Source organism: Protopterus annectens, chromosome 1.part0 (assembly GCF_019279795.1).
Source record: "Protopterus annectens isolate FY-2018-M chromosome 1.part0, PAN1.0, whole genome shotgun sequence".
NCBI lineage: Eukaryota > Metazoa > Chordata > Ceratodontiformes > Protopteridae > Protopterus > Protopterus annectens.
The window spans coordinates 290,020,003-290,032,502 of NC_056725.1; the positions used below are offsets into that span (position 1 = coordinate 290,020,003).

General features: G+C 41.1%; 1 protein-coding gene across 1 annotated transcript in view; it reads right to left on the reverse strand.

Moving 5' to 3' along the window:
* The window catches only part of CRIPT (CXXC repeat containing interactor of PDZ3 domain), a 180,251-nt gene that overhangs the window by 142,086 nt on the left and 25,665 nt on the right, over positions 1 to 12,500 (reverse strand). Inside the window, exon 3 of the mRNA XM_044059884.1 lies at positions 8,081 to 8,135. Coding sequence (XP_043915819.1) covers positions 8,081 to 8,135 — 55 coding nt within the window. The remainder of the gene's footprint in view (positions 1 to 8,080; positions 8,136 to 12,500) is intronic.

The window sequence follows — 12,500 nt, forward strand, 5'->3', positions numbered from 1 at the left end:
AGCTATCAGAATGATCCTTGGACGTTCCTCTTTGATCTTCAAAAGCACCTTGTGCATCAAAGGAAGTGGTGGGAATGCATAAGCTGTCAGGTTTTTCCAACTGAAAGATAGTGAGTCCACCTTCCAAGCAAGTGGGTGGTACGTCCTTGTGCAGAATTTCTTTAGCTGGTGATTGAGTGGGGATGCAAATAAGTCTATTTGTGGTAATCCCCATTCTCTTGTGATGGCTTTGAAGATGTCCGGATGCAGCATCCATTCGTTGGCATCTGTGGTAGTTCTGCTTAAAATGTCTGCTAGAATGTTTTCTTTTCCAGGTACAAAAATTGCTTGTAACAGAATGTTGTAGCTCAGAGCCACATCCCATAGGTCCAGTGCCAGCCGGCATAGAGGATATGAATGTGTGCCTCCCTGTTTGTTGATGTACCACATAACTGTGGTGTTGTCTGTCTCATCAACTGACCTCCTTGGAGAAATGGTCTGAATGACTGGATTGCCAATTTTACTGCCAGCATTTCCTTTAGATTTATGTGCAGGCGCAGCTGGTCTTGAGTCCATAAGCCTTGTATGCACTTGTCCAGCATGTGTGCCCCCCAACCGAGGTCTGAGGAATCTGTCGTGATGGTTTGGCTTGGTTGACTGTTGCAGAAGGGCAATCCTTTGTTTGATTGACAGGCCTGAGCCCACCATAGGAACTCTTGTTTCAGGCATGGGATTATTGGAATTTTGGTTTCTAGGCTGTGCTTGTGTTGGGACCACAAATTCTTTAGGTACCACTGTAGCTTTCTCATATGCAGTCTGGCATGAGGGACCAGAATTATGCAGGATGCCATGAAGCCTAGGGCTTGCAGTACTTTTCTTGCAGTTAGATGGTTCTGCTTTGTTAATGCCAAGAAGTAGAGAGGTAGTTGCTCTTGCTTTTCTGCAGTTAGGAATGCCATTTATTTTGATGTGTCCAGCTCTGCACCCAGAAAAGTTATTCTTTGGGATGGAGTCAGCCTTGACTTTTTTATATTGTCTGTATATCCCAGGGCTTGCAGTAGGTAAATGACTCTTTGTAAGTCTTCTGTTAGTTTGTTTTTGTTGTCCGCTTGAATCAGGCAGTCGTCCAGGTAGGGATAAATTTGGATCCCCTGAAGTCTGCAATGAGCAATTACTGATGCCAGGCATTTCGTGAACACTCTGGGCGCAGTAGATAAGCCAAAGGGCAATGCTGAGAATTGATAATGCTCTGATCCTGCAAGAAATCTGAGGTATCTTCTGCAAATTGGTCGTATGGGGACGTGCAGGTATGCCTCCTTGAGATCTAGAGTTACCAGCCAAGACTCCTTGCCCAGCATGGGAAGAAGCTGCTGTAGGGTCAGCATTTTGAATTTTGGAACAATGAGGAATGTGTTTAAAGCGGACAGGTCGAGAATAGGCCTCCATTTGTTCTCTTTTCTTGGTACCAGGAAGAGTCTGGAGTAAAATCCTTTCCTTGCTCCATAGATGGTACCTTTTCCACAGCTCTCATTCTTAATAATGGAGATATTTGCTTTAGAGCTTCTGCCCTTTGAGTAGGTGGTAGGTTTGGCATTCCTCTCTTTCCTGGTAGAGTATGGAAATGGAACCTGTAACCTTGGTCTATAGTTTGCAAAATCCATTTTTCCCTTGTGATGCAATGCCAGTTCTTTGAAAATAAGGTTAGCTTTCCGCCTAAGGGTGCTTCCAGTTGTTCCCTGGTAGGCGATGCCACATCCAAGTCACTGTGATTGTGCTGTTGTAGTGGTGGTGGCTGCGTCAGTGCCTCGCTGGTTGTTACCTTGCCACTGGCGTCCCCTGTAGGCACCCCTGGATTGGTTTCTGCCTCTTGAACGCCTATTCCTGCCTCTCTGTTTCTTAGAGGAGTCTGGAAAGGACCAATTTTTGGAGGGCCAGTTCCTGCTAAACCTTGGAGGTTGAACCTGTAAGAAATCTTTCACTGTTTGTACAGATTTAGCCTTCTCTTCCATCTTCTTTAGTACCTGCTGTGCAGGGGAACCAAATAAAATTGACCTTTTCCATGGGTGCATCCAAAAGCTTAGATTTGACATGGTCTGGTAATGCCTGCTCTTTCAACCATGCATGTCTCCGGATAACTGTGCCAGTCATGGCTGATCTAAAGGAAGCCTCCAGTGTATCATAGCCACATTTTAAAGAATGGTTACTAACCTGCTGTATATGTTATGTACCATTTCCTGAACATATTTTTTATCTAGAGATTCTTCAGAGGACAGCTTTTTAGTTAACTGATCAAGCATAAACTCTTGATATTGAATCATATGGAATTGGCAGTTCAAAGCTCTAGCTGACAAAGTAGCAGAAGTGTAAACTTTTTTACCCCATCTCTCTAAGGATCTGGATTCCCTTTCAGAGGGGAGGGGGTTTTTAGCAGATGTAGTTGCTACAGCTTTAGGACCCTGGGAGATAGTCTCTGGATCTGCAAAAGGAGCCTTGTATAAATGGTGATGAGTGTCCGGGACCCTGTAGAACCTATCGGGCTTAGCAGGGGCCAGAGGTAATGAATCAGGAGCAGTGCAAGCATCATTAAATGCATCATCTACAACAGAAAGAACTGGAGGTATAGCTAAAGGCCTATGCTGTGGCAAATGTAGAAAGGTTCTAAGCCTTTTTCTGGAGTCTGAGAAATCTTGGCACTGCCACTGAAATTGTTCCCTCATAGCATGCAAGGTTTCCCCAAAGGAAAATTCCTCAGGTGGAGTCATCTGTGGATACTGGTTCAGGGGGCTCTGCTCTAGGCCTCTTCTCTGGAGGTGGATGAGAGGCCCTGTCTGGATGAGGCTGGGAGCCACGAATTAAAGAAATGAGATCCTCAGCCAAAGAAAGCATATGGGAACTGGTGCTGGGCCTGTGAGAAGGGGGTTTAACAGGCACCGTTTTTGAAGCTTTAGCTGCTTTAGCCCTGGCAAAGGCCTTAATAGACATGGCTGCAGGAGGCCTAGCAGCTCCACGTGCAGGGGTTGAAATATCCAAGGGAATAGTGTCTGATAATTCCTGAGAAACCGCAACAGAAGGTTGGATTTCAGAAGCCGATTCCACCAGGCTAGAAGAGGCCTCGGTAGAAGGCATGTTTTCGGCCGGGGGAAGAACCGCTTGCTCGGTTTCAGCCGAAACAGAGACACTCGTGGTTACCGCGGTTTCGGCCGAAACCGCGGACCGCGAGTGTCTGTCCTTTTCCCTGCATTTTTTGGTAATTTGTGAAGTCGGAGGGTCCGACGGCATGATAAGCAAATTCAGAGCCGAAAAACTGTTCTGCAAATTCTGACCAACGTCTAAGCGTCCGTCGGTTAAAAGAAGCACAGGCTAGACAAGCTGCTACGTCATGGTCTGGGCCTAAACAAGGTAAGCAGTAAGAGTGGAAATCTTTATGAGGTATTTGTTTCCCACAAGTTAAACAGTTATTCACTTTTTCTGACATCGGCTGAGGCAAGAAAGAGTCCCCAACGGGGTACTTAGCTTTTTAGAAGTCTTCGAAGTAGTATTTGGTATGAAATCTCTGGTTCTGACCGACCGGCACTTGCGAACAGCTTCTGCTTCGGGCGCCACGCGGCAAGAAAGACTGAGGAAGATGGCGTCGGCTGATGCATTTATACCCGAAAAACTGCAGCTATGACGTCGGGTGAAGTGCGACACCAGCCGAAGCCAGACCCAGACTTTGGAATCCGGCCGACCGAAGGGCTGCCTGACGACAGGACTACCCATTTGTAAGGACTGCAGATGCATCCTTGAAGGACATCTTCCGTGTTCTCCCACTGAAAACACAGGCAATTTCTAGTAACAGTTTCATAGAAAGAGAGAAACCCCCACAGGGGAAAAAAATCAGAAACTGAGCTCTCCTCAAAGTAGGAATCAAAAATCTGAGTTGAAAAAAAAAACTGTATTTATCCCTGCAACTTCACGTTCAGATTCATAATCTTGAATCTCTTTCAGATAAAAACAGAAATCTCTCCTTTTACCAGAAGTTACTTCACAAGAAGGATAATAAGCCCGAATTAAAACCTGAGCCAGACCAAGTAAACTACTGGAATAAAAAAAAATTGAGGAAGAGTAGATACATGCTTGGCTGTTTATTTATTTAATTAAATTATTTTGGACAGGAAAAATGGGGCCAGCCATGCTACTACTGACATCAGCAGCTTCTCCCAGGGATGGCACAGCATTCTGATTGTTGTAAGAGCAGCTCTCCCTTATCAACTGAGGGGACATCAACAGCTGTAGAAGAGGTGGCCAACTCTGGTCCACAGTGACTGTAGGTGCTACACCAGAGGGATTCGAGGTAAAAGCCAAGTCCGGGGTAAATGCCGAGTGGTCTGAGGTACAACAAATGCTCACATCAGAGTTGCCCACCTATGGCTGAGGCAAATTGTTAGCCTGCTGTGGTGGTAAAGGACGTTTGCCCTTTTTTTTTTAATTTTTGGGGCTGCACGAAGGAACAAACATGGGACTGCTAAGTCTGTTCCATAGTCAAGCTGACAGTGGTACCACTTTCCTGGGGAAGACCAGAAGCAATTACCAGTAAACACAGTAAAAACCAGTTTAAAACACTAAGCCTGTCCCCACAAAAGTAATTTCTCCATAGAAAAAATGTTCAGTTACTTTACACCACTTTTAAACAGAGACAAATTAGTGCTTCATTTAAAAAGTATATTACAGTATTGAGACTGTCCATTAAAGCACAGACTCCTAGTTTTAGAACATCTTTCCTGTAGAGGAAGGAACATATCTGCCCAACAAAGTAAAGCACAAGCAGATCGATCCTCGAAAGCCACACAGGAGTGTACTCTTTGGTGACAAAGCTCTGAAGGGCTTCATGCCCAAACTTGTCTTTTAGTCAGCTCACCTCAAGCTGCCCCACAGTTTGGTCACAGGGAAGGTGCCCTAAAGCTTTGTAAGCTGGCTGTTACATCATTGACCAGACATAACCCATACAGCTAAGGCTATTGCAGCAGTGATAAATATAATAAAAATTAGAAGGGGTTGATCTGGTGGAAGCAGATTAATTCTATGAGAGAGAGGAACTTCTTCCCACTGCTACATGTAACCCAGTCTCAGAAACCACTAGTCTGAAAACAATTCATTACCAAACAGAGAATTGGAGATACAGACTTTCTGAAGGGGGTAAGGGGAAACAAATACAGTCAGTCTGCCTTATTTGACTGTCTTTGGTTCTGGACAGGGTCCCTACTTTCTTTTTGGAACTTCCTTGCCATTGTTTTTAAATGCCAGTTTACCATCATTCTTCCAAATCTGTTTATTTTGTTTCTTGTCAAAACAGGAATAGGAGCACGGAATCCCTTAGAAATTTGGAGGAAGAGGGCAGAAAAATCTGAGAAATTCCCTGCATCAGCTTATCACATTTTAAGAATATCTGCCACAGTGGGGCCCAAAATCTAAATCTCTATTCAAAGGAGAATTTAAAACCTTATTTTTTCACATCATATGGGAAATTCTTAATACAGCAAGGCAACCCCTGTCAAAATAGTTCTTCCAGGGCTATGGACACATACTAAACTGAGTCACCCCCTCCCCCCAACATATCAATGGTTTTGCTATCCTTGTCAGGAAGAGGAGGATTAAAATTAACAAAATGTTTGGCAGCAATTGTTATTAACTAGAGCTGCAGATGCTGGTTTAGGTATAGGATGAGTGTATAAACATTTGAAAGACTGAAGAACTTTGTACATTTTATCTGCTTTCTAAGGTGCACATGGCTGGCTAACCAGAAACCCACAGGCTTTGACAAACCTATCCTCCAATGTTGACAGCACATGGGGGGACGGGTGGAGGTTCCGGGAATTTCAGTTGTAATATTTCGTAGTATTTTCTGAAGGACAGAGATATCTCAAGCGTTTTCCCACTTAAATACTGGCACATTTTGGAAAATCTCACAGAAAGAGAACCCTTGATGAGGAGATTGATATGTGCTCTCCTTGCAGTGGATAAATGGCTTAATAAGAGTGTGCATAAATTACTCTCTCACTCTGGCCAAACTCACACAAGGTCGTTTAGGAGGCCCAGAGCTTGAAATGAACATACTTCATGTACATGGGTGGGTAGTTACACAGAGTAAATCACTGTGCGTGTAGGTATGCAAATACATGTTTTTTTGACTAAAATATTTAAAAAAATGCCTCTATATCGAACTGGCTGTTGGTGTGAGTATGTATGGATGAATGTCAGGAGATCTCATAAATAGGTGGACAAATTAATAAATTAATGTATGCATGGGATGATGCAGATATTTTACTTTGAGAAATGCTACAAAAAAAAAAAAAAAAAAAAAAAAAAAAAAGGGAGACAGACTTATAATGCAAATTGTCTGCATGTGGGAGTGTGGATATTTTAAACACATTTAACCAGACACCTTAGTCAATTAAAAAATTATTAAAGCAGCCATTCATAAGTGGATTAGTTAAGAAAAGATGGTATCCAAAGTACTTCTCTTACGTTGTGCCAGGCACACCACTGCAACAGCAAAATTGTTTACCGTGGTTTAACTTAAGCTAAACTACAGTAATTCTGATTATGAGCATCATGTTAAGAATTACAATTTGATCCAAATTGAACTTTATGACTAAACATTTACTGTGCTATATTACTTCATGCAATTTCTAGTGTGATCTGTGCACAATACCATACACTGGCTTGCAAAGACGCCCTTGCATGCTTATTACTACAAACTTAATACACAACGCTGAACCACGAATAGTGCTTTGTGGTTGAAGTATATATTTTTCGCATTTTACCAAGACTACTGATACACACCTTCTCCCAGTTTACTCAGCACCTCTGCTTGATGTCCCAAGGTCCACTTCACAGCTGGAAAGGGTCTTGTTGGATTAGATCCCTTCCTCAATTAAACATTAAATGAGGAGTGGCTAGCAAAGCACATTTTTCTACTTATTTGTTGACCATGTTAGTCCCAGTAGGATAGTGGCCTCTTTTCAAGGAGACCCAAGGTGGCATTTTTACTAAGGGGAAATTTGGCAAGGTATCAGGGAACTTGCACTTTGACAGATGCTATGAGATCTTTTAAAACCAACAACAAAGAAAGCAGATGCTTCCTTTGCTCATAGTCTTATCTGAAGGATGGCACACAGTCAAGAATGCAGCACCCCTTCTTATGCTGCACTACAATGTCAACAATCCATTCATCTGGAATGGGAATAGAACCCACAGCTGTCTGGTCTTAAAGGCACAAAAGTGTGCTGCCTGCTGATCCACGGACACTGGGACAAAAGGACACCGTGTTGCCTGTCGAGCCACTGATACTGCTATAACCTATACTCAAACTGAGTGAGTTCAACAAATTAGCAACAAATGGAATGATCAACCACTTATGTAGTCCATCCTTCCATATACACATGCAGGACATGCAGACTCTGCAGAGAAGGCAACCCAGCCAAGAATCGAACCAGGGAACCTGAGACTGTCAGTCACAGTGTTCTTCTCAAAATGACATTTTGGAAACTTGCATGGAAGCAATTCAAGACTGCTAAAGAACTACAGATAATTTGGGAATGTGGAGGACAGGACTAGGGCCTTTGCTCAAGTTACAGGAAAACACTAGAGAAAACACTTGCACTCAGTCAAACAATGCTTGCACTTGACAACTTAATTCCTGTAAAACATTGTAATTGCAAAAACTTTGCTATTCAATACTAACTTTTCAAAAAATAAATAGTGCACAAAAAGAGTGTGGGCACCAGAGAAGATTGGCAATAAAAATATGGAGTATAGTAAAGAAAAATGTGAAGTGGCAAAGAATCCACAGCAATAAAAGAAAACAGAGCAACAGAAAGGAAACTTCTTAAGAAATTGGGGACCATACCAAATAGGGGTGGAAATACGAAAAGTGGAGAGAAAAATGTTAATTTCTAACATTATAACCACTGGGGAGGGGGGGCAGACTGGAAAAAAATGGAACAGACTAGCAGAGTTTGCACAAAGAAAGCAAATGTCACAAAATGGTGCAGAAGTAGGACCACAAAAAGCAAGAAAGTAGACATCACTATGCATTTGTCAAATACAGAAACAAACTTACCTAGCCTTTTTAGATGTCAGAGCTTTATTTTCATTCAGCTTTCTTCCGCCACTTTCTAGACAAGATAAAACAATGCAAAATTAGAAGCAAACATAAATCACAAGAGACTAAACATTTGTTTAGTAATTGAGAGACAGACCAAAAGCATCATTTCAAGTCAAAACCAGCAAATACATATATATTACCAAAATCTATTCCGAAACCTTTGTTATTAAATTGAATGTTTACCTTACTAAACCTATATTGTCTTATATTGCTTTGTATGTCTCTCTTGGTGTACACATATATACAAAACTGTGACAGTTAATTGAAACTGCAAGTGTCAAAACCGAAGCAGCCAAAAATAAAACAGTAACCGCACGCACAAAAAAGAAATACAAAAAAATTTTTGCAGGGGGGAGGGGCTACACCACATCCCAGCTAGTTATATGTTTGCACATCTCAGATTGTATAACAGCCATAAGAGAGTAAATCCTCACTCCCTGTGTTGCCAGTTTCGCAGTTTTCATGCCCAATTGGGCTGCTTTCAAAAGTTGGTTGCAGGAAATTTTAACCAGTTGCGGGTTGCTTTTGGGCTAGAAGGCAGGAAGGCGAAAGTCAGGTGACGTGGCTGGCTTATGCTCAGTTAACAGATTGCAGCCTCCATTAGTAGCCACTGAAGTGAAAGCAGGCCAAAAGTAGTAGGATTGTGACAGACTGCAAATATTTTTCTTTGTTTTCAACTTTCCTTTTGTAGTATCTGAAAATGGAGATGGAAAAGAGGATGAAGTTAGAACGGAGGAATAAAACTCCAGAAGAGGTGAGTAAATGAAAGCCTTGTATACTGTAATCGTATTTTCAATTAATTTAATGATGATGTGATACGTACAGACATAAAAACGGTACCAGGACCCTTCTTCACTGAAAAGACAAATTTAATAGTAGACTTAAAGCGCGGTCAATAACATTACACTTTTCGTCAGTTAAAAGTAACCAACTTCTTCAGAAGCTAAAAAACACACACAGAACAGTAGGTTTAAAATCAAACCACTTAAATACTGTCACATGCTTTTAAAATCTTGATCTGTTTGTAATTTAGGTTAATCCACCTAGTGGTGGTTGTCATAGTAACCTAACAAACAGTGACCTGCGAAAGCAAGCACAATACAACAGCACTGAATGGCTGTTCATGTTGCATATACCCTTCTATGCCGACATTAAGTACTAAACATTCAAATTAAGTGGGTGACTCGCCCCTGTGTAGAGACCAGATGCAATTGAGTATAATACTATCATTTAAAAAGTTGTTTTAAAAGTTTTTTTAAAAAAAATTTATTAAAAAATTCTTAAATAACCAAGGATAAATCAAGTGTGTATATACAGAAAATCCCCCCAAAACGGAGAAATGGTAAGCAGCAGTGCGAGGTGAAATCAGTACTTGTTATAGTACAATGGAACTTTTCAAAGGAACCTCAAAGGTATGCACTCTAACACTTCGAGAGTTTCCAAATGTTCAAAGTGTTTCACTAATAGTCCACGGTTGCTTATAACGTATGTTGACGTGCGGGTCGCCCCACATCGCGATCCTGTTGAACCTTGCAAGGGTGCGGGGTTAACAATAAACCCAGAGTGCCACTGTAACCATGCCTCTGTGTAGAAAAACTAGCCTTTACAACCGCACCCTTCAGGAAAGTCGGTTGGGCAAGCAATGTGTTGGGTCATACAGGAAACAGCATTGTTGTAAATTTGTGTGGAAGAGTAACACTTAATTAAACATTTTGAGTGAAGGCAGTATCCCGTGGTAAAGCCAATCACAGTTGTATGAAGGTTTGTTGGAAGTTATATTAAAAGTAGTATTGAAGGTTGTGTGGAAAGTTATATTAAAAGTTATATTAAAAGTTGTATTAGGAAGTGGGCTATAGTGTTGCCACCATTGTCAAAGTGCCTCAATACTTATAAATGAAGCCTCATCATACTCCAGTAGGAGTAGGTGCGAATGGCACCGAGGTGGTACAAACATTGTGATGGTCTATTTAAGCAGGTCAATTTACGGCTGACCTGGCCATCCAAAAAAATATATATTAAAGTTTTTTGTTGTTAATGCAATAAGGTTATAATAGTAGTGTAACCATACCCCCAGGGACAAAAAGTGGGTGGGAGGAGCAAGTGGTCAGTCGGTTACCCTTTTATTACTTCACTACCACTTTAGCCCTAAACCCAGGGGGTGTCTCACTATTGTTGTGTAAAAAACTGTACCCACCTTTATATTCTGAGTTTAAGGTTAAATTTTAAATGGTTGGAATCAGTTTGGTATTGTCCACTGGAGTTTATTCGACTCATTTCACCTTTCCAGGTTCTTAAGTTTAAGGATGCAAGTGATAGATGTCATTTCATTAATGCCCGGTTTCTGGTTGGCATTAGTCCTTAATTGCCAGAGGAGTTCTTTCCTCTCTAATTTAAGAGAGTCATACCCTCCTCTAATGTCCCTGATCTGTTGGTCAATGACCCTAAATTTGAAATGGTGGCCAGCGTTATCCAGTACATGTCTGGCCAGAGCATTAGTCGTTCTCGCAGTTTTAATACTGTATAGGTGTTCGTATATCCTCTCCCTTAGTTTTCTATCGGTTTTCCCGATATAGAAAGCTGGGCAGCACGAACATTTAGCGAGATATACAACTAACTTACTGTTGCAGTCAAACCTAGAATAGGATTTGAATTTTTGGTCACCTATTACAAAGTTAACACCTTCCTCAATGCAATGGCAATATTTACACATTTGGCATTTAAACATCCCAAGTTTGGTCGTGTACGGTTGTTTAGTACCTTCTAAAAGTTCTTTTAGGTTTGGTCCCAGTCTGTATATTATTTTGGGCCTACTGGGTACTACACTATGGAAATCTTTATCGTTTGTCAAACTCCCAATTTTTCAATATTATATTGTTAATCCTATGGGAGTCGATATTGAACGTGCAACAAAAACCACAAGAAAAATCTGAATTGCCAAAAATAGTAGTGTCGACCAGTGCAGGTCCAATATTACTATTGTGGTCATTGTTCAGCAAAGGGATGTATATGTTCAAACTTCTTTTACGCTTGACCTCTTCCGTAATCTCACTTAAGAGCGTGGGTGGGTATCCCCGCTTGAGAAAAAACTGGGTCAAAGTCTGGCATTCCTCTAGGAAGTCTTTTTCTTTACTGGACATACGAGCCACTCTAACAAGTTGCCCCTTGACCACAGATCTCTTTTGGTGCCTAGGGTGGCAACTGGAGTAATGAAGCATAGAGTTGGAGTAGGTTTCTTTACGGTGAATTTTAGATACCCACGTATGATTCTCGTAATCTTTACTCTGAATGTCCAGATAGTCAATCCTGTTTTTATTATATTTGAACGTAAAGGAGAGAAACTCAGTGGAGTTGTTAGAAATTGACATCAAGCTGTTGATTTCAAGTTCTGATCCTTGATGTATTATAAATATATCGTCCAGAAATCTGGTATAGAACTTTAATTTCAAGGTAACATCTTCCACTGTTAAAATGTTGTTTCTCTCCCAGTAAGCCATAACCAGGTTTGCTATACTTCCTCCACTTGGCGAGCCCATGGCCACACCTATTTTTTGATGGTACAGTACCCCGTCAAACATTAGGTAGTTATAGGAAAGTACCGTATCCATCAATTCACATGCCAGCTGTATTTCCTCACTGGGTGCCTTCAGCAAGTTTAACATTGCCCCTACCCAATCCATGGCTATGTCATGAGGAATTGATGAATACAAGTCCTTAACATCGATTGTTACAAGTAGGCTCTCAGGATAGAAGTCAACTAAATTGATTGCCTCCAAGAAGGACCATGAATCTTTAGTAATTTGTTTTTCTTTTCTGACATATCCTTGTAGTATACTGTCTAGAAGTTTACTGCACGTATAAGTGATGCTTTTCCTCCCGTCCACCAGTGGTCTCATAGGTGGGTTGTTAACATCCTTATAGGGATTTTCTGTATATACACACTTGATTTATCCTTGGTTCTTTAAGAATTTAATAAATTTTTTAAAAAAAACTTTTAAAACAACTTTTTAAATGATAGAGTATTACACTCAATTGCATCTGGTCTCTACACAGGGGCGAGTCACCCACTTAATTTGAATGTTTAGTACTTAATGTCGGCATAGAAGGGTATATGCAACATGAACAGCCATTCAGTGCTATTGTATTGTGCTTGCTTTCACAGGTCACTGTTTGTTAGGTTACTATGACAACCACCACTAGGTGGATTAACCTAAATTACAAACAGATCAAGATTTTAAAAGCATGTGACAGTATTTAAGTGGTTTGATTTTAAACCTACGGTTCTGTGTGTGTTTTTTAGCTTCTGAAGAAGTCGGTTACTTTTAACTGACGAAAAGTGTAATGTTATTGACCGCGCTTTAAGTCTACTATTAAATTT